Source organism: Sinohyriopsis cumingii, chromosome 9 (genome assembly GCF_028554795.1).
Source record: "Sinohyriopsis cumingii isolate HCF-2022 chromosome 9, ASM2855479v2, whole genome shotgun sequence".
NCBI lineage: Eukaryota > Metazoa > Mollusca > Bivalvia > Unionida > Unionidae > Sinohyriopsis > Sinohyriopsis cumingii.
Genome location: NC_142969.1, coordinates 105,758,641 through 105,782,676, shown reverse-complemented (window position 1 = coordinate 105,782,676; position 24,036 = coordinate 105,758,641). Strand labels below are relative to the sequence as shown.

Here is a 24,036-nt window from a genome sequence, read left to right as displayed (position 1 = left end):
CTACATATAATGCCTCAATTTCAACCAACAAACAACATACCAAAATGGAAACGTGATAAAGCAGATTAGCACCAGTTTAGAAACATCCTCTCAACAATAACCTTAGAAGACCTCTACAATGAGGACACAGACCAGTTTAACCTAAATATAGTTAACACCCTAACCTCAGCAGCAAAGCAAAATATCCACAGGACAGGAGGATAAGAACTCAAACCCACTGTCCCATGGTGGACTAATGAATGTAAAATAGCCGTTAACAACAAGAAAAAAGCTCTAAATAAATTCAAGCACTTAGGAAATTCCAATGACTATAAACTATATAAAAATAAGGAAAAGGAAATGAAGACTATTGCTAGAAATGTTAAAGAAAACTCTTGGTAAAAATACGGCTCAAATATTGACTTCAAAACAAACGCAAAACAGGTATGCGATACAACTAGAGCAATTAAGGTTAAACCAAAACAACAAACCCCCAAATTAATTGGTAAAATCATTAGCAAATATATAGCTAACTGTCTGGCTACACATTTTACAAATATGAGTAGTAACACCAACTACACAAAACAAAAATCAAAATCACCGACAAGCAGTATAACAAAAACACCCCAGTCTATTTATTGATCTTGGCCCCAAGCAGTCACCACTAGTTTGCTAAAGTTATGTTGAATTGAGTGTGGGGCAAATTGACAAAGTCAGATGTAACTCAAGAGGAAACATTGGGTGGATTCAAGTCGCTACTTTGAAGAAGTGAGTTTGCACCTTCCACCCGACAGAGTTTGAACCATAATCTGATACGACCGAAAATGGCATCATTGCAGCGGGTGTGACAGCCATTTTCCAAATGTAATTGTATGATGCAATGGACCTTTTAGGAGATCGAGGCTTTTACTTGTATCGACAGTTGTATGTACATCAATGACTCGGACAGCAATCATCCAGACATTTAAGACGACCGGTTAGGATGATGGACAGATGAACGCACAGAGGAAACTATTGTGAGATTTGCTAGCAGAGGGCGCAAAACTTAAGAATACCAGTACATAGACCGACATGAACAAATTCATTACTTTATAACAGTTGAAAAGCCAAATGACTGACAGTCTAGACAAGATCAAGACTTTTGCGAGTAAACATGGGATCCTCACCAAATTGCACGTTTACACAAACAGTACATTTTGAATCGATTATTAGAAATAGTTTATCCAATTGTCAATCAGATTATTAGAAATAGTCTATCCAATTGTCAATTAGAAACGAAAACGACAGTGTTAAGCTAAAGATCAAGATCGTTGAGTCCATTAACTTCTCGCAGCAGTTTCAAATCTCATATGTGGATCCAGTGTATTACACTTACAGGATAAACTCCTTCCAAATTCTTCAACAAAAATCAAAGCGCTCAGCAAATGAGAGAAGAGTTTAACATCACCAATGGAAAAGCAACTATTCACGTTTCATACCAACATAAGAAGACAGTAATTGCACTGTGTATGCTCTCCATGTTTACCAATATGTGTGTATAACATGATGGATAAACCAACAGCTTTACGGCTGGAAAAGTCTTGGTTTGTACGCTTGGTCAAAAGAGGTAGCGACCATGCCAAAACCAACAAAAGTGACTGTTTAAAGAAATACATAGAAAGAAATGTACATCGTTTACATCATACAAGAAATAACACGATCTTTGTTTATGACATGTAAATGTGTTGTAAACAATATTGTTTCTACCGCATATTAATTGATTGTAGCGTGAACTTGTAATTCTTAAAATGTATATTTTTCGCATTATGAGCTGTGTTCTATGAACTATAAATATGTGTTCATGCAATTTTATTGTCCATTCTTAAATTGATTGATAGAAAGTTAGTGGGTACTGTACCTTAGCCTTCCCTTTAGCATGTTGATTGCTGGACAAAGTAGTTCAGGCGAAAACAAACTTTTCAAACATTTGATGGAACATAAATAACAACCGTCTAATCATCTGCAACAGGGGTGTCGTGTGATGTAACTGGTGTTACGTCATCAACTTAGACATAATTCCAAGAAAGCGAGGGACATTCTCGACAACAGGACAGCAGACAAAAAAAGAAGAAGAAATTAAATATTGGTTTAGAAGAAAAAGAAACCTGTTCCTAATGCCAGTATTGTTTACACTGCATATATTATTTTCAACAAAGTAAAAATATATCATCATAAGTCTAAATGTCCATTATGTAATTTTGTTTAAACGTTTAAAAGAGAAATCTCAAGTGCAAGTGTTAGTTCGAAATACATTGGTTGAATTATGAATATTACGTGATGCAACCCCAACACTACATGCGAATTTACAAAATGATTTACAACCTACCACAATTATTTGAGATTTCGTACCAATTTGTTTCACAATTGGAGCCACGAAGGAGATCTTGTCACATACACATCCCAATTTGCATCTATCTGAAAAAGAAATAAACTATAATCCATCTTACACTTCCTTTCGGTCTAATAGTGTTCAACATGACATTCTTTACATCTCATCCTCTCACCAGATTGACTGATGCCAACAGTCTCGAGAAACACAATTACAGGAGTATTTTAACGCGTGTTTGAACCGAGCCTCAATGAAATCTCACTACGGCTCATGCTACCAGCACGTCAATTTCTACAAGGCATCATCCACATGCAACATCAAAGAAACGAGTTTAGAAAAACATAAAGTAGTGTTGTCACAACCAGCAGATTCATGATTCGATACGCAAACAAAATTACAAATAATTGTGAAACCCGGTATAAGTAAATCTTTTGGATGTCTCATTATTCGTTTAAAATCGGATATAAATGTCTAAGCTAAAACTGAAAAAGCCAAATCCCCAAAAAGATGGCCCACAAATCCGAATTGTGGCGTTAGTAGTGCCTTAGGTTTACACACTCACACAAAGGAAAAACGTCCCAAGAGGAAATATTCTAAGGAAGAAATATATTCTGCCAGAAAGTGTGAAAGCATTAACGCCAGGACCCCAGAGAACGTTAAAGAGATCACATACAACAAGAACATCAAACAAAAAAATATAAAGGATATGCCTATGAAGTACGTATCTTTTTTTCAAGAAACCATCAATTCAAATAAAGTTACAGAAGGTAGTAACAAAGATTTGTATTATTTTTCTAATCAGGTTGAACCTTACATGGCTAAGATCCTAATCATAAAAAAACAAAATTATTACATGGCTAAGATACTAATCATAAAAAAACAAAATTATTACATGACTAAGATACTAATCATAAAAAAACAAAATTATTACATGGCTAAGATACTAATCATAAAAAAACAAAATTATTACATGGCTAAGATACTAATCATAAAAAAACAAAATTATTACATGGCTAAGATACTAATCATAAAAAAACAAAATTATTGCATGGCTAAGATACTAATCATAAAAAAACAAAATTATTACATGGCTAAGATACTAATCATAAAAAAACAAAATTATTACATGGCTAAGATACTAATCATAAAAAACAAAATTATTACATTTGTAAAGGTGCAGTATGCACTCTCAGGTGATCTCAGAAAATATAAATGCTTTGAATGTGGTCATCAGGAAAAAGAACAACAGAATTTGTATCATTCACTAAATGCTACATACATATTAACCGTTTAGTACAGCAAAATGTATTTGAATATCTGTTTGAAATTTTGAATTTTGTCCATTTTTATAGAATATACCCAGAAGTGTCTCTTTAAATTTACATCAAACATCGTGCACCACTATTCGCATTAATGCCACTTTTATCCTGTGTATATTGTGCAATGATCTTTAAGTGTCCTTTAACTGCAACTAATGTGTTACAAACGACACAAAAATACCTCAGTCCGATATGAAATCGTTTAGAGATTAAGGTTCCCAGTTTATGTGAGGTTGCACAACACAATTAATACGATGCCAGTTTTTGTGAATTCATTTCTTTCCGTACACCTTACGAAAGCCAACTGTAAGAAGCACTCGTTTATTGAATTAGGACAGTCTAATTTTATGGGTGATATCCGCCAATTCGCTACGCTCGATATTCCTTCAAAAGCAAAGGCAGGGTATTGAGCATTATTTGTATTGTGCCACATAGCATTGTCATGTGTAATGTATCTAGTTAAGTTGTGTCCTTGTAAATTATCCCTTGTGTAGTATTCATCATAATGAAATTCATTTGCAATTGTGGAACCTGATGCAATAATTAGAGAAAAGTGTATCCACCACAATTAAGGTACACACATAAATTATTTTTGTTATCAATTATTACCCCATAGTATTATTATACTTGCCATTATATTGATTATTATTACTACTACTCCTATTATTATTAGAAGTGTTGCTATAATTATTATTATTATTATTATTATTATTATTATTATTATTATTATATTTTAAGAATTCGTTGAATTTATGTATGAAATTTAAATCCACCATCAGTAATGTGCCTAATCTTCGGGGCAGTGAATACTTCAAAAAGGGAGAACACATGTCGCTAATTTATTCTAGACACATATTATTACTAACCTGATGGCAACATTTACATCACTTTCGGTATCCGCTTTTGGGCAATATGTCATCAAATCGCAATTAGTTATTTACTTCCACTGTCACTTGAAATGATCAGGTTAAAAACAGTCCTACACAAACTCATTTGCTCTCCCTTTACAATAGTCGGCGTTTACAATCATTCAGACACCACATATTACTCGTTGTTCTGCTTAAACCATATATATGTGCTGGTTTAAGAACTAATACATGTACACAGATGATACTATCATCATCTTAAATGGTATATTGAATATTCACTGAAATTAATTTGTCATGTATGTATGTACGTACGTATGTACGTACGTATGTATGTATGTATGTATGTATGTGTGTATGTATGTGTGTATGTATGTGTGTATGTTTGTGTGCGTGTGTGTGTGTGTGTGTCTGTGTGTGTGTCTGTGTGTGTGCGTGTGTGCGTACGTTCTTCTATAGAATCCAGGGATAGCACATTCCATTCTGCTACACACGAATGCAAATAATACCGATTAAAGAGCATCATTTTATGATAATGTGTGCTTTATCAAGAAGGACTATGGGTTCGAATGTGCAGACAAGGCGATGGGTGCCGTTTATCCTCGGACCTGGATTCGAATGTCCGTAGAGTACGAAATTAAAACTTCTCTAACCTGTATGATAGTATAATCTGTATTATATATATATATATATATATATATATATATATATATATATATATATATATATATATATATATATATATATATATATCCATAAGTAGACTTTAATTTATTTAGCTAGCAATGTTCAATGTATTTGTAACATATTTTAAAAATTGAAGTTTGTATAGTTTTCATATTTTTGTAAAAAGGTCGATACCATTGATATTTGTGAAAAATGGTGAAGAAAAACGTTAGATGTTTTTATCGGATCGGGGAGTGGGGATTATAACTGATTACAGAGATATATGGTCTGTAATTTGAAAGTCGTTCAACTAATCAGTACTGCTATAATACTAATATAATCATGCCCTTTGATTAACCATGAATTAACACCAATTTAGTACAGGAAAATAGTTTATGTACATTTTGTCTCAGGTTTTACTTTTGTATGCTTTATTTAAGTTCTAAGTTGAATATATGACATAAAATAATATTATACTGTACGAAAAATATACAGTTATCAATGCCTCAGTTTGCTAAATATTAGCGTCAAATTCCAGTAATATTCAATATAATGTTGAAAAAAGTGTTATTTCATATCAGTTTGACTGTATACAGTCAACGAACAGCAAATCGTGATTATATTTACATGATAGAATGGTCTTCATTTTCTAATTTGTTGAATGAATACACCAATGTTTTCTTTTAAATTGAAATAAATGTTCCTAAAATGTATGTATGAATGCGGGTCTGATTTTGTAGTTTTCACACACAAAATAGTCAAATAAATATTCAACGTTAAATGATTTACACACATTAAATATCAATTTGTACTGATTTAAATTTGCAGAATTTTCAAACATAAAATTTGGAAATCAAAACGTGATTATTTTCAGGTGGCCGACTGGTCTAAGGTTCCCGCTTTTACTGATCATATCCCACCTCTGTCCTGGTGGGTTCGAGTCTCGCGCTTGGCTAGATTGGGTATGTAAAAAAAGCTTGTCAGTAGTTTCCTGAGGGTAGGTGCTTTTTTACGGGGTTTTCTCGGGTTATTCCTCCACCGGATGTACTGACCGCCATGAATTGCATATCATGTGCTGAAAATGGCGTATAGCCAATAAACCACCATTTCCAATTTTTTCCACTGGATCGGGTCTTGAAGGATTAGTACCGATTGCGAATAATGTATCTATAATTTAAATGTAGCTCACCCACTCAGTTGCCGCTACCATAACGTGGCTTGTCCATATGGAGAAATCCCATTCGCTGGCATAATGTGAAACTAATTATAATAACTGACGTTAGTTTGACATATGCTAAAGACTTCCATGAAGTGAAACTCGCCATAATACTGGAGATTAGTTGGCTATGTACTGCAAACTGGCACGATATGCATCTCACTATATTAATGGAAATATGTTTGACATTTGCTGCGAAATGGTATGAAATGAAACACGCCTTGGTAATGGGAATTAGCTTGACGTGTACTGTAGAATGGTATGTAGTGGCGGTCATCTAAATACTAGAAATTATTTTGCGTGTACCGTTGACTAAAAGATTGATTTTTATAAAACAGCACATGAAATGAAATTCAAGTAACTTGTAATAGCACTTGCAAGGCAAATCACACGCTAGAAAGGAAAAGGCTCATTCTGGTGATAGATGGATGAGTGCATCGCGCAATCAGGGTTCATTCTGATGTTTCGAACAGTGTGGGTGTATACTACATACAAAAAAGACACAAGCAAAACGAAAAGTATAGAACATGTAACCAAACAAGCACGTATTTAAGTGATTAGCAGTCTATACTATAGACTGCTAATCACTTAAATACGTGCTTGTTTGGTTACATGTTCTATACTTTTCGTTTTGCTTGTGTCTTTTTTGTTTTCATACCTTTAATATGTAGACATATAGATAGCAATATTTCCTGCTTTTAACCATTAACTGAATGGTTCAACATAATTGCTGAGTTCTGGAATCAATTTTGATACCGTGATGGCCAGAAACAAAGATGTAGACGGTGCCAAGTGACTGACTGATGAGTGAAAGTGCACTTAATCTTTTGGCTGTGATCCTTGTGATGTTTTATCAAATAGTTTGAGTGTATACATTGGTAATCATTGAAAGTCGTCATTATCTTCTTGTGTGATTTCTTGTATGGGTCTTTTAAGTATGTTTTCAGTACATAGTCATTCAGTTGGCAAATATTTAAATATTCCATTTTGCATTTTTTCTGTTTACGCTGTCAAAGCAAAATCTGTTTTGACATTATTTTACACATTAAACTAGTCTGGAGATTTTGCTTCATTTGTCTGTACTCTAGACAAGAATCTGAGATTTCAGTATATTACCACGTTCAGCGGTATTTAATATTCTACTAGTTTAACCAACAAGAAACAGTGTTACAAAACAACTGCAATATAAAACAACATATAGTTAGTAATACTTAGATACAGCGATGGAAGAAAAGAAAGCTAATACTTTCTTTCACACAGACATAATAACAGAGGGTGATGGGGGAATATACCTAGGGCCCGCAGGAAACCAGGGACCCAAGTTCTATACCTGAAGGGAATTGTGTTCACTGTAATACATTACCATGCCAGCATCTTAGTAAGCCTTTTAGTCAAGAGTAATTGAATTGAACAAATACAAACATTTCAAAAAATGGGAAAAGAACAAATGTCCTAAATGCAACAGTGGACAAAACCTATACTGTTTGAGTGATAGAGATAGGAGGCGAAAGTATGTATAGAAGGGACCCGCCCATCGAAAGAGAGACAGAGAAACGGTAGATATTAGTATCACCGGATTACCATTAGAAGTTACAGAGGAGGAAATGTGAAATAAATTCCAACCAAAACAAATTCGCCAGAATAAACACAAGAGTAAGAATACTACATTTGTACAGAGCGGAAGAGAGAGAGAGAGAGAGAGAGAGACTCTCATTTGAAAACTGAAACAATAAAAATAAACATAAGTAGATCCTACAACATAAATAGCAGGAGATAATTACGACCCCATTACCTTAGTTAAATCCATTTCTCTCGACTATAAAAATGACCTGTACAATTACATCACTACCCCAATACAAAAGTGACTTGTAAAGTTATATCCCTACCCCCAATGCCCTCCAGAAAAGAGCAGTTGGAGATCGTTATATAAAAATAAAAGTAACAAGCAAAATGAAAATGATATCCTCAGAAACAAATGTACAGTACAAGCAACTAAATAATTGTGATTCAAGGAGTCGGTCGCTAGAGAGAACAGCGAGAATTGTCATATAAACCATAACTATTCTGAAAAAAATAACACAGAAATCAAACAAAGCAAGAACACAAATGACTGTTTTATGAGAAGTCTCCACCAACGTTTATGAGAGAAAGAGAGAAGAAGTTCAGGCGCTCTTAAAAGTGGTTTCACTTATGACGGCGTAGATATAGTTACATCTGTGGAATATGGTAACCGGAGCTACGGGATTCTGTAACGATACTAGCCTCTTTGAGAGTCCGACGAACGGACTAATTCTTATTGAAATACTCAACATATAAAAAACTTCAATTACGGATATAAGAGACACATATGAAAGTACGACATTCCTTGACTTTCCAACATCATACATTTGTATAGTTTCTGCCTTATAGAATATAATACAGATAATCAAATATCGAATAAATTCACGATAGACAAAGAATCTTTTAAAAAAATCGTACGCAGACGGTATCTTACCTGTAACGATACAAGCCCCTTTGAGATTCCGAGGAACGGATTAATTCGTCAACAAATCTCCTCGCTTTTCATACAGTTTCTAAGGACGCAGCCAAATATGGTCATGTCATAGTCTAGTTCTTGAGTTCCGCCAGGCTTCATCGTGTCTTAAAGAATATCGTCTGGGTCAATGTACGTCACTAGAAAGACAAATTTGCCACATCAGCTTATTTATCCAATCAGGAACTTTTTGGATTCGTTAGTTCAGCTACCTACACAACTTACCGAGTGTAGTTTTTTGCTGACTTACGATGCAATGGAAATGTATAGTGCAAGAGAGTTTTGCATTTTGCTCATAAGGGCGCAATCTTTATTAAATAGCATATCATTGTAATACCGAAATAAATGAATTTAATCTCAATATATTTTAATAGAAAATTAATTTCAATATAATAGAATGAAAAATTACTTTTAATACAATATCAGTAAGTTAAAGATTAAGTCACTTACAACGTCAAAATATATTAACAGAAGACCACTTTTAGAGGAAAGCAAGTTCATCTCAAAATAAATGCTTGACATCTAATGAATTAATTTCTACATATGAATGTGAAATGTCTTCACATAATATTATAAATGAAAATAGAGACATTTTGAATTACATAGATTGGTCTACAGTTGTTTGTGGTGTGGATATTTATCTTGAAAAGCATATTTGGGCACTTTTAAGGTCAGATTTGGACCTTCCTCCATTTGAATGTATCTGGATAGAAATAAACAGCAAATGAAATAAACAAGCAGCAGGGTGGCTGTAAAGATCATTAGGTTTACAAATTAGAGAATGCAATTAGACAGCTGCTGTAGATGATCGGGGAACTACGGGTGGCAGATCGTTGTTGATTGTCCGCGCCGTTGTTTTCAGCCGGGTGCTTGACCACGAGTAACAAAATAGTAGCTGCCGGCGACAATAGGTCTGAAAATTACATCGACGTTGTAATTATAATAATGAGTGATTCTGCGCTAAACATGGAATCTTGTACAGCTAAATTAGCTCGACAACCACTAGATGCGAGTTGGAAATATCTGCCCGTCCGTGATTCTGGCAAGCAGAAACTGCAAACGCGTCAGGAAGCCAGTGAAGGATTTGCAGAATCCGCGGAACAGTTATTTAAACTAACTGTCGAACCAACTAAGAAGATTGTTAAAGCAACAGAGGCGACACAAAATGCTCTTGAGGAATTGCCTTCTGGTGTTCCTGACCTTTCTCAGGCAACTAAATCATCTCCGTGGCAACCTAGAAAAGACAGCTACTCGATTTGGTGAGGAAGGTCTACAAATACGTCGGGATAATTCTATATCAGTTGCTGCGATAGGGGATCAAGTTCGTAAAACCTGCCAAGATTCCATAATCGCGTTGGGGGTCCTTTGTGTTTCGAACGCTCCTTGGTATATCACAAATCAGGAGTAAATCTGACAAAAATAAATATGCGCAATTTAAGAGATAAGTCAAGCTAGCTGCTAGATCTCCATAACGCGGAGCTGTAGTACCGCCCGAGCGACCACAATTCGGCCCCCACCCCATATTGACGATGACGACGTCAGGTTTGATGCGGATTCTGATCCCGCTACTGCGGAATGTCTCCCTCCCCCACCACCGGTACTGCAACCCAAAAAGCAGCCATTGTCATCAACAGCTAGAGTTTCCATTAGAGACAAATTTACCCTGGAAAGTATTGCCGCTCTCCAGGGCAGAGACCAAGCCTTTCGAGCTTCAGCTTTGGTATACCATTGTCTAGGACGTAATCTAAAGCCTGAGTATCCTGGCTCTGCTATGAAACTCGACGATTGGATTAGCGATGTACATCGCTAAATGTGTTCGAGAGTCCGAAGACCGGAAGAAACCAGTAGATTTAACGCATTTTCCCAGGGTGCAAGACAATATGCTCAGGAAGTACAGCAGGCGAAGAAACAAAATCTTGAAGCAAGGAAACAGTAAAAAATATGTAACTGGATATAATCAGTAATTACATTGTCCATGATATTATAATGTCATATCATCATGTGAATGTTACTCTGAGCCCTGGTCAAATTAAAAACAGGTGATACATTTCTACTTCTTGCAGCTATACCAGTGTTTATTGCTACTGCGTTCTTAGCTGCTGAAAAAGCAGCTGCAATTGCGTTATTGAAACTGCTGACGAGATGGGATTGAAGAAAGCGACAGGAATGGGTCATACCACACAAAAGGAAGGGAAACAAGCTGCTGCCACTAAGGATTACGACTACTGGGGACTCCGGTCTCGAGGTACGGTCGAGGCCTGCGACTACCATGAACACGGTGTTAACGATGATGTTAAGCAAGCGTAGAACGCAAGGCGTTCCTATGTCTAATTCTGATTTGATTGATGTTGCTCGTTGATTAAACATCAAGTACTCCAGGTGAGTTTTATACGAGATCAATTACCAAAACAGCGAAATTATATTGAAACTGGTATCATTAATCTCGATGGCGATTCCGGCCCGGGTACTCACTGGGTTGCATATGCTGTTGATCCAGGTAGTGTTTTTTTATTCGTACGGATTGGTGCCACTTAAGGAATGTCTTGCATATATCAGTAGAATCGCTAGCGTTCCAGTCTGGTATTCAACATTGACAACAGACACACTAACAAAGCCCCCATATATGCGGTCGTGAATTGCTAGAGATTCTAGATGTTATAGCAAGGTCATAGACCACTGCCGGCCAATCACCGCATAAAGCCGTACACGCGTTCACTAGTGAACGGTATAATAGTCGTTTTAAAAAGCCCTTAGTTTATGATGGTAGAGACATTTAGGGAAAATATCGCGTTGGCTCTAGGGTTAATACACCCGGGTATATTGATCTGTGAACGCACACAACTAAAGATGAGCTAGATGATCTTATTAACCTCGCTGAGGTTGACCGGGATTAAGCTGCTGTCTTTTCAGGATCAACATAGACGGTTAAAAACAAGAAATATTAGGTGTGTTGATATTGTCCGACGAGTTCCAGGTGCGGTCACCGATCATACCCCAGTATTTACTACTGGCGGAAGAACCAGAGACTCAAGCTTATCAGTCGCTATCATCAGAAACGATAACCGCAATGCGGTCAGTATATCCCGGTAATGCAATGACCGGCGAACGTAATATGAATAACAATAAAATCCTTCTCTTGAGAGAACCACAGTTAGTGATAAATTCGCCAAGCTGCGAGATGATTATGACTTTCATTTGAATATATTTAGAAATCTTCGCAAAACCTTTCAGACGTTCGATAAAGTCACCGATGATTTCTTTGAAAGTCCAATGGTTGTCAACATAAGTCTCGCTGCAATTAACAGTCGAATCACCCACATCGTTAAAGATGCGACCAGCATTCAAGCGTCGATTGCCGCTATCATCAAAACTGTCGCAGATATAACCAGTGGGTTCCCTAACGTTGCTGAGCGTGTCAGAATAATTGAGGCTGTGTTCCGCATACGACCGAATTCATCAACGCTGTATACACAGTAGCAACTGATCAGCAACACGGTCAGCGCGGAATAACACCATCAAACATACTGCTAAAGTCACTGGTGTGTACTGTCCCTCCGTGATTTGCGTTGCAAAGTTGATCAATTTTCTGGAAGAGTGTCAGGTGATTGTAAGTAGTTCAAATACGCTCGCTTCTAACATATAACAACTGCTAAAATTTGGATACACCCATAAGGTACATATGATATCTTCAAATGTTAGTTGAAAAGGTCATAAATAGTAGATGGGAATTTGAGATTATACCAAACCATTATCAGAGTCATAAATGAAACATATGCGTATGCAGTTCTCTACATGCACAGGTGCATTGTATAGTAGCGATTAAAGTCTTTAACACCTAGTTTCCTGAGTTTGCGTAACACGAAATGGCGATAAAGTTTTAAATAGAGAGATTATAAAACGGATAACATTCCTCCTATCAAATATTTATAAACTTAATGTCGGGGATGGGGCGAGGGCGGGCAAATCATGTATTTGTGAGGCGCTTTGAAACTATTATTGCAATATTTTCATTTAGATCATTGGGAAAATGTTAAGCCGAAAAAGTATCAGAAGAAAAAAAAATGCATCATAAAAATATTATAAAGTTTTACATGTTTCATAACCGTATAAAAAAAGAAAAATAAATTGCAAAAATAACTAAAATACTGAGATTGAAAAAACTCTTCTGATCGTAAGAATTACATGATGTGGCAAGAAGGAGACTAATCAATGTAAACGGCAATGACTAATATGCATAAGAGAGAGAGAGAGAGAGAGAGAGAGAGAGATCTTTTAAAGCAAGTTTTAAAACATGTATGTTATGGAGTTGTACATACTTTTATTAAAGAGCATGGTACCAAATATATGTTTAATTGCATGATTACAACTGATTAAATAACAAAACGTTAATGTTGACATCTGTGTTTCTAACAAGGTAAAGAGATGGAAAATGTGATGATGATGATGATGATGATGATGATTAGAACGAGAAGAAGAAGGAGGAGGAGTGTAAAAAAGTATGCTTTTTTTGTTTAAGAAGGTTTAAAAATGGACATTGGTTGTTTGTTTTAATGTCCACATTACAATATAATATACATTAGGTGTATTGTTTAAATCTCCAACTATACACTCACTTTAATTAAGTAAAATCAACATTTTTCTCAAACATTTCCAAAATAAAACACATGCCACAGATCTATAATTCTGTTTTCTCATTCTTAGATTTTTTTGTTGGTCTAGTAATAAACATGCATAATACTTTTCCAAAATTTCGTGGGATGTGTATTGCACCAGTTTGGCATAAAAATGATTTTAAAATAACTAATATTTTATTTTAAAATCGCACACAAAGGCAACAGAGAAAGGAAAAATGGTGTGGAAATCTTAATTTTATTTTCAGACGACCAGTTGGATTCATACATGATTAAAAATGTCTTAAACTTTGCTGCACTGTAATATTATAAAAGAAACACAAAATGTTTTTCACTTTTAAAAAATATAAATAAACTTTTAAAAACTATAAATGAAAAATTAAAATCAAGCTTTGAACGCTGATTTCTTTTGTTCCAATGAAACCTTTCCAAAATAGAACTGAGGGTCTCAAACATATTTGTGAAATCCAAAACAATAATTAAATAATAATACAAATAATTAAATAATAATACAGAACAAAAGTAGGATTGACATAGAAAAACTTACGGATGCCTGAAAATTCAGAAGTAGCATTTTAATAATATAGAAAATCAGAAGGAAGATGAAGAATTAGAGAGTGTGGGTGGAGATTCCACACGTAATAAATCAACTCTCTCTCTCTCTCTCTCTCTCTCTCTCACACACACACACACACACACACACACACACACACATGAATAATCACACAGATATACCAGGGACAGTCTATACCCTGTATTTAGCGTCAGTGTAAAGTGAAAAGTAAAACAGATGTTTCGAGACGAGATACGAGTTACGTCCCTTTTCATTATGGTCAAGTTATTTAATATCTTATACTTGCTTGTAAATACTGTCGAAGTTTCGGTTCATGGGTCACAAGGAATATTTATATATGGCGTCTCTCATAACTCGATGATTATTTTGTTAGTGATTATTTATTCGATTAATACCGTATGGGCTAACGCGAGCAGGACACACTAATCTCGTGTGAAACATACATTTCGGAGAGAATAATATATGGTATCACGGTACCAATTGTTTTTCCATATACCTCAATGCTAATGTTTTGTGAAATAAATATACTTTCTGTCCTACTTGGGCATGCATGTCACACACTGTCATATAGAACAATGCTAGATTGTCAATTTGACAGTGACATAACCAGGTACTCCATTGCATTTAAGAGAGATAACTCTACTGGAACTAGACAGGGGTAAGAGTTATCTAGTCACAACAAGCACATTTTCAGCCATGTGTACCATATTTTAAAAAAATCATAAAAAATACAAAATATGATCTAGATAGAAATTAACGCAAACTCACATGTTGCCAAGAGGCTCAACATTTTTTTAAGCCAAACAGAAAGTACAACTCTTACATAATGCACCAATCACAGCTAGTGTTGTTCTTTAATTCTGAATACAATGTTCCATACACCTTAAGCTCCGCCCACCTGGACTTGCGCAATTGGTACCGTTATACCTATAGCAAACCTTAATTTTTCCAATAATTTGTGAAATAGTTCGGGACTGTATAAGTAACAAATATACTTAGTCTCACTTGTGAAAAACAATTTGATGAGGTACTAACCTATGTCTTATATGAATGTGTATAGAAATGTCATTGAGCTGTTTGAACTATTGTTTTCATACTTTTGCTTCACCATCAAAATCATCTTTTGAAATAAAATGAATTCTTTCAACTATGACTTGTATCTTATTCCTATCAGCACTTATTGAACTTCACATAGGTGATATGGGATAAATCACATTATGTCATATTATGTAATAACTAGGTCAAAGGTCAATGTACCAAATAGTATGTACCTGTCCTATTTCAAAATGTACAATTCACCTAAAAGAAAGGAATTTATATTTGTTTGGTAGATGCAGAACTTAACATCAGAGACAGGTGGACATGACCCAATCTTATTATAAAGTATAAGCTTTGACCACATTACACTATCTGCAGATACAATAAGTCACTAACCACCAGTCCTCACACAAAGGTCCACCCACCCATCCTCTTTGTAACACAAATAGTAAGCTTTCCTCCTTTGTAATGTGAATAAAATTGTTTCAATAAGCCAATCAGTCACCAAATATAGTAAATCACAGCTTCTAAGTGGTTATGTTGGATTGGGGGGTGAACGTAGGGGAATAAAATACAGAAAAATGCCAAATATAAACACTAAGTATAGCACATCAAATGGAGTTAGAAACAGGAGGAAAGTGTTTATCTAAAAGGGAGAGGTAGCTTATGATAAAGGAATTAAAGGAGGCAAAATCAGCAATGCTGAAAATGAGAAGTGAAAGTTTGATGACCTTACCTTGGACAAATATATGGGGCAGGGCCCAACAGGTCCAAGGACAGCCCAATGGCAACTGTGCTATAACATCCCTTACAGGTACCCAAATTTCAAGTGAAGTTGTGTTCATTTCCATCTAATATGAAAGGGTGAATAATTTAGATAATATAGATACATATAAAGTATATTTCTTCTACATAAGAATTTAATAATAATTGGCATAAGATAGAGAGAAACTTATCTCAGATCCAAACAGAACATACCTTATCAGTTTTCAAACTTGTAAACTTTACTGTGAGAAATTATTAAATTGCTTCTACTTACATTTGCATCAAGATAGAGGGCTAATATAATACTTCACAAATCTTCTCTTTATTTTCATAACCAGTTACTGAACATGTGAGATTTTATTTCCTTGAAATGTTATGACTAGTGTAAGGGAGATAACTGAATGATATACATAAGGTGTGGTAACCTCTAATACAGTATCCATGTAATATAGATGAGTTCATCAACAACCTGTATTAACTTCATTGCAATTAAATTATCTCAAAATACATTACTGATAAAGTGAGAACCTAACATTTAGACTCCTATATTTAGTGGAGACCTCAAGAGTCATGTAATTTTAATTTCTAAGATGACGCAGCTCTTTCATATCACATAGTTCATATTTTCTACAATGCCAGCATGTAGAGTGCAGCCTTCCATAACCATGCAGATATCATCTCATGCCAATTTGGATTCTTGCGATGAGATGCAAAGTTTCAAGAACAGTGTGGATTTGAATGGAATGAATACGCACTGTGTGACTAAAATGGTTATCATTCTGTAATGTTGGACCAAACATGGAAATTCCACAAGAGCAGCTTGACACAAAGAAATAGGATTAATTGAAAGTCAATAGTAGATTATAATTGGGCTTATACAAGTGCCAATGGGAAATGCTGACTTAAGGAAACTGTTCTTGTTTGTTGGTATTCGCTGCTACTTCAACAAAACTTCAACAAAAGGGAATGCAAGAGAACTGAACTAACTACATGAACAATTTCAAAGCAGGAAAGTGTAAAAAAAAAAGAACAATTAGAGCAGGACAATTCAAATCAAAGTGGGAAGAAATACCATATCCTTAATAAATTACCTAAAAATTATTCATGCCAGAACATCCCACATGGTACAAGTGATATATCTACAAGTGTACTTAGAGTGTTCTCTATCCTGGTTTATGGCATGCCTTACAAGAACAAGATAGCTGTTTTTGTACACATGATTTTTCATCTTTTGCAGGTAAAATAGCCAATATTTGGCCAAAATCAATTATATTATGTTTACATAACTTATTTTGTTGCATGCATTCCAATCTAGGAGGTAACAGCACATACATAAAGGCATCAGGTAACACAAGCCTATATCTATCATAGCTATAGTTATCAAACGTCCCCATCCAAAGCCAACTTGTGCTATTTTCTGAAGATTTCATACATTTTATTCTTAAAGAACTTTCAATATTTGACCAAAACTGTTCAGTACACATTTGTTTTCCTACATCAAACTAGTATATTTCATAAATGCCGCCCACATGTATGCGTTTCTATGGATACACTGTGAGGCTATTCTTTCCTTTAGGTATCACGGTACCAATTGTTTTTCCATATACCTCAATGCTAATGTTTTGTGAAATAAATATACTTTCTGTCCTACTTGGGCATGCATGTCACACACTGTCATATAGAACAATGCTAGATTGTCAATTTGACAGTGACATAACCAGGTACTCCATTGCATTTAAGAGAGATAACTCTACTGGAACTAGACAGGGGTAAGAGTTATCTAGTCACAACAAGAACATTTTCAGCCATGTGTACCATATTTTAAAAAAATCATAAAAAATACAAAATATGATCTAGATAGAAATTAACGCAAACTCACATGTTGCCAAGAGGCTCAACATTTTTTTAAGCCAAACAGAAAGTACAACTCTTACATAATGCACCAATCACAGCTAGTGTTGTTCTTTAATTCTGAATACAATGTTCCATACACCTTAAGCTCCGCCCACCTGGACTTGCGCAATTGGTACCGTTATACCATATACGACTTATTTAGGATTGACATTTCGAGCAGGAAACTGATCATTTATTTCCTATATACAATCCAGTCACGATGTTTGGTAACGGTAGATGGTATACTTATTGTAAAGAAAGGACAAAGGGAACAGACAGACGGATTTATAAATCAGCGGACGGAATGTATCAGGACACATATAAGCTAATTGATATTACGAAATGTAATTAATTACTGTTATGATAAAAAAAGCTACAAAGACAAATGAAACATAATGAAAGGAGCCAGTTTCACACGAAAGTAATATATTTCTGCTTGTATGATTTAATTATGAAAACGCTAAATTATTCAACACTGTACTGAATCTTGTCGATCAGCGCTTATTGTTATATTTATGTTGGACTGTTTGAACGAATATGGTGATATGATATAGTAAATCGTTACTAACTAGTTGAATGAAAATGTGCTATCGTGTTCGTGCGTTTACATTTCTATTAACTTAAAATAAAATTGTTTCAGGCATTTTTTACTATACTAAGCGTCCTCTACAGCCACCTCCAGAAGGACACTATGTTGTAATTTTTGTATTGAGAAACAGCAATTATATTGCCAAGGTAAATCACACATACATACATACATACATACATACATACATACATACATACGTACATACATTCATGCATACATATATACATACATATATACATTCATGCATACATATATACATACATATATACATTCATGCATACATATATACATACACACACACATACACACACACACATACATACATACATTCATACATACTTAAACATACATACATACATACATACATACATACATACATACATACATACATACATACATATATACATACATCCATGAAATCTAAAATTCTTAAAAGTTTCATTACATTTTCATTTAATGATGTAAATCAGACACAAAATAGATGAACACTCATTAGTTCTCTCATGTACACTCGAGTCTATATATACATATAGATGCACAAAAAATGACAGAAAACAATATATACTGTTGCAAGGTAATTTAATTGTTTGTTTTTTAGTTTTAACACGTTTTTATTTCATTATATGCGATAGTAATATGACATTGTATGATGGACTTGATTTGTTTGACCTGAATGACTTCTTTAGTTTTATTCAATGTAAACAACTAAGGCATAGCTAAATTGACCGCTCCGGTGGCCTAGTGGTTCGAGCGTCCGCCTCGGATGCGTTAGGTCGTGGGTTCGATCCCCGGCCGAGTCATACCAAAGACTTACAAAAATGGTACTAACAGCTGCCTCGCTTGGCGCTCAGCATTAAGAGGTTAGTGTTAGGACTGGTCGGCCCGGTGTCAGGATAATGTGACTGGGTGGGACATCATGCTACATGTCTGCGGCATGATGCCCCAGTGCTAGACATCACTATAAACTGCCACATTGCAGACATCGTAGCGATATGACTGAAAAATTGTTAAAGCTACGTTAAACATCCAAATCACATCACAACACACACATAGTTAAATTATTATCCATGTATAGGGCCTTAATATTGGGATCATTATTAAGAGAAGAGGTAAATATGTTCATTTGGGTCAAAGTTTTGCAGTTTCCTACGTCATTGCTTTTTAGACATCATGATCATTCTAGAAGGTTATTTTCCATTAGGTAATCGGTTTTTCAGAAATTACTAATTGTGACCGGATGTCAAGAAGAGAACTATACAATCGTGTGACCGTGAGGATTCAATCATTCGTGCTTTAACATCTAGCACTTTCAAGTTGTATGATGTTGTGTCCAGCTGGGATGAATGTTTCTTCTTCAAACTCAAGTGATATTTTTCTCTGGATATACAAAAGTGCTCGGATAAAATTCTTGGATAAAAACATTCACTGGAATTTATATTGAATTCAAACCTGGAATTATATTAATGTGATTCAACAAAAGACTATTGACATATCACCATTCTATAACCTATAACAGACACGTGATCGCCTTCAGTTTTTGGATTTCTTCAATAATATTACTAAGTTTTATTCAAGATTTTTCGCTTTGTATTCTAGGGAAATAACTTATATTTGTTACATTTTACAATGCTTGTTTTCTCGAACTCTTTTGTGTTACTAATTTTAAGCGCATAGACTCGTAACAATACATTGTTATATTGTCACAATAAATATAAACTTATAGACACATTTTCATTCCAAATACAAAATAAAATATACCGAATGTCTTATTAATAGCGTAATAAACCTGAGATTCAAGGTATTTGTATTAACTTTTATGTTTGGAGCTTTGTTAGATTTTAAAGATTATGGGGCATCGATGTTGGGAAGATATTTCGAAGACATCATGATGTACAGTATTCACAAAACTAAATGGTGGCATGGATTAGTTTCGTACAATGGACCCTCCTTAATTTCGTAACATCGGATGTCACTGGACAATTGTTTGCACGCACTAGAAAGAAATAGGAGGACATTGACTGTAAGACAAGCACACACAATTGTTCCACACTGTCTGTTCTGCTCGGTATTGAGGCGCTGTTATAGCCCTTGTGTGTTGCAATAGCAAACCCATATTCAGGTCATTATATATAACAACAGACATTTCACTAAGAAACCAGCAACACCTCGATTGTTTCATTTAATCAAGTAAATCATCCATCCATCCATCCATCCATCCATACATACTAGATGTTCATTTTTTATGAAGTGTATCTCTGTGGTATCTCATATAGATCTACCAAAATCTTCTATAAAATTACTTTTTTGATCTTTTAAACAAAATGTGTAGATTTGTTTGAATTTAAAATCTTATTACAAAAATAGTTTGTTTTGTTTATAGTTAAAGTAATAGTATGAAAACATGTTTTGTATTTACGGGTAATAAATTACATTTAGTTCTTAGTCAATGCGACATCACAAGCATATTTATTCTTATTCTTTTCTGACCAAAATACATTTTAAAATATATGTACTCGTGGCTTGGAATGTTGCACAAGATTGATAAGACAGACTGTAAAGTTTCTTGGTAATCTCGAATGTCTGGCGATATTGTACAACTAATAATAAGAAAATGTCCTAATAAAAATCGAACATACTTAGACAATTTAGGTTTGAAGATAAGAAAATTTATTGCATTTACCATATCATTAGTTTTTGCCGATATAATTGCAAGTTAAACAGTCATATGAGTCTCGCGTGAATAAATGACTGATATATAGAAATGTGTGTGTGTTGGAGATAGGACTAAATTTCCTCACTACATGTTGTGTATCGAATGTTGCTTGCTGTGATGGGTTAGAATACATCAAATTGTCACAATTGTAAATGAAATCGACAGGTACATTAATGATACGTTTATATAATATAGCCGTCGAAGTAACGAAAACACAAAATCTTGTCAATATGTCCATTTTGGTCTTTTTTAGTTTTCGAAATCCTCAATGGATTTGCCACTTTCTTCTTGCAAAATTATAATTTAATCGGCTTCTTGAAAGCCGAAAACAAAACTGTAGCTTGGTGTGCGTTCTTCCGTGTATATGATATATATATATATATATATATATATATATATATATATATATATATATATATATATATATATATATATATGTGTGTGTGTGTGTGTGTGTGTGTGTGTGTGTGTGTGTGTAATGTAATTTTCTTTTCATTTTAGCAACATTGAATGTTTCATTCATTCTATTTATGATCATCGTGTGCATACATTCCACATATTATCAAATACAGATCTATTACGTGGGTGATTCCAAACAATAGTATAGGTGTGGATCAGTGTTCACTTTTAAATCCAACGATGGACATATTGATTTTTTTCGGTCATCATTCTTCACAGATCGACACTGGACATAGCATCGTCATTTTCTTCAGCGTTGTGATGACCCTTTGAAGTGTCACTGAAAGAAAATGAAACTAACATTTTGAGACATTCAAATAGAAAGATATTTGAAATATACATCCGTTATTTTTAACATGTAAAGATTAGATTCTTTTCACCAACAGAGAACCAATTTAAGATTAGTATCTATTTAATAGTAATCCACGTTACTTTTGAAAAAAAATATATAAAATCGAAATGCCATTGATGGTTGACCTTTTGTAACCATTCAGTGTAATGTTTGTACCTTAGAACAGAAAAAAGTACTGATGAAATAATGTAATGTGATTACATTGCTCCTACAATTTTTTTATTTTCTTTAACACAATAAGTAAAAGTAATTACGACATATTATTTCCTACAATATTACCTCTAGGAAGGATGAAATAATTTGATCTCTTCCTATACTTGCCTTTACGCATGGTGAGATAATGTGTTCACTTTTATGTTTTCCTTTACTGGGGGAAAGATAATTTGGTCACTGTGTAAACTTGCATAAACGCAGGTTGAGATAATTTGATATCTTTTTTATACTTGCTTAAATGCAATGTGAGGTAATGAGAACTTTAGCAGTAATATGCGCCTATATAGCATTAAACTTTGCTGATATCCTCATAAGAGAATTTAACATAAGTGAGTCTCTACAGCCTCAAGGAGAGCCTCTTCAGCCTCAAGGGGAATTTAACATGGGGGAGTCACTTGGACACATGGATGGATCGGGTCAAAAAGGGTCGGTTAGGTTAAAATGGAATTGGTAAAGGTTTGAAGCTGAAGTTGAAACACATACATAAACAAACAAAACAAAGACACACACAAACACATCAAAATACATTTTTTAGTAACCGAAAACCAACAAAGACACACACAAACACTCCAAAACATGGAATTGGTAACGGTTTGAAGCTGAAGTTGATACACATACATAAACAAACAAAACAAAGACACACACAAACACACCAAAATACTTTTTTTTAGTAACCGAAAACCAACAAAGACACACAAAAACACTCCAAAACACCTTTTTTAGTATCCACTCAGACTAAACAATGACGGGTTCGAACAAACTGCATATAATCACAAAAATGTTATATCCCACTACACCATCTATGCCATCCAATACCCCATACACACACAATGACATACACAAATTTGTTACTGTATTGAGTGATGGTAGAGGAGACGTATTTATAGTCTTGAAACGAGTGTTGAGAGAGACAGACAGACAGAGAGACAGAGAGAGAGAGAGAGAGAGAGAGAGAGAATGGTAAAAGACAGAAACGTAGAGAGCACCATTTTTGGTTCTGTTATTTATTTTTTTTGCGGCAGTAAAGAACTACGTGAAATTAACGTCAGTTTACCTTGAGTTTTTGAAGACAACGATGCATTGTATACGAGAAACGTTCATAGGCAATTGTTTTGATTCTACAGTAACATTTGCTGCGTATCCCAAATTTTAAGAGATGACATGATTTGCATCGCACTCCATGAGGGTACAATTTTGCAAAGTTCAATAAACCAAGGACGGGAAAAAACAGTAATAAAACAAAATCTTCTATTGTACTCTTAAATCAACTGCGAAAAAATGAGGTCAAACAATTTTACATTGTTTCTCCACTAAAGGCATTGTTATAATTCAAGTTATTTTTATACTCTAAAGCTGAGGGCTGTTTTTTTTTTCTTCTTCGTAAGACGGTGGATCGAATCTTAGAAATTTCTCTCATGACACAATGCAGTGCCAAAATAAGATATCTGACATGCACAAACACAATTCAAGATTTATATTTACCTATGGAGGAAGAAAAATCTTTCTACCATTTCTTTAAAGTAACAATTGTTTGAGAAAAATTACAAAACAAGCGTAGCAGTTATTGTGGCTACTGACCACATTTTTTTTGAGAGGTATCTTAAGACGCGAGCATGTACCATTTGGATTACATTCGAAATCATGTTATAAGAAACCAAAGGGTGGGTGTCTTTTTGTGAAACATTGAATTATCATTACAAAGGAGAGAGAGACCAAAAAAAATCACTACACTTACGTTCTTTTATGATACATTTTCCTTAAGAAATTTCAAAAAGACAAATCCCACATAGAAAATCACATCCATATGAAACATGCATCTTTTCTCGTAAAATATTACAAGAGTGAACTGAAGATATACTCGA

The 24,036-nt window shown here is 34.5% G+C and overlaps 1 protein-coding gene across 1 annotated transcript in view; it reads right to left on the bottom strand.

Moving 5' to 3' along the window:
* Positions 1 to 18,999: 18,999 nt before the first annotated feature.
* Positions 19,000 to 24,036, bottom strand: part of LOC149792421 (uncharacterized) — a 50,395-nt gene continuing 45,358 nt past the window's right edge. The window contains exon 14 of the mRNA XM_089970994.1: positions 19,000 to 21,889. Coding sequence (XP_089827120.1) covers positions 21,823 to 21,889 — 67 coding nt within the window. The 3' untranslated portion in view covers positions 19,000 to 21,822. The remainder of the gene's footprint in view (positions 21,890 to 24,036) is intronic.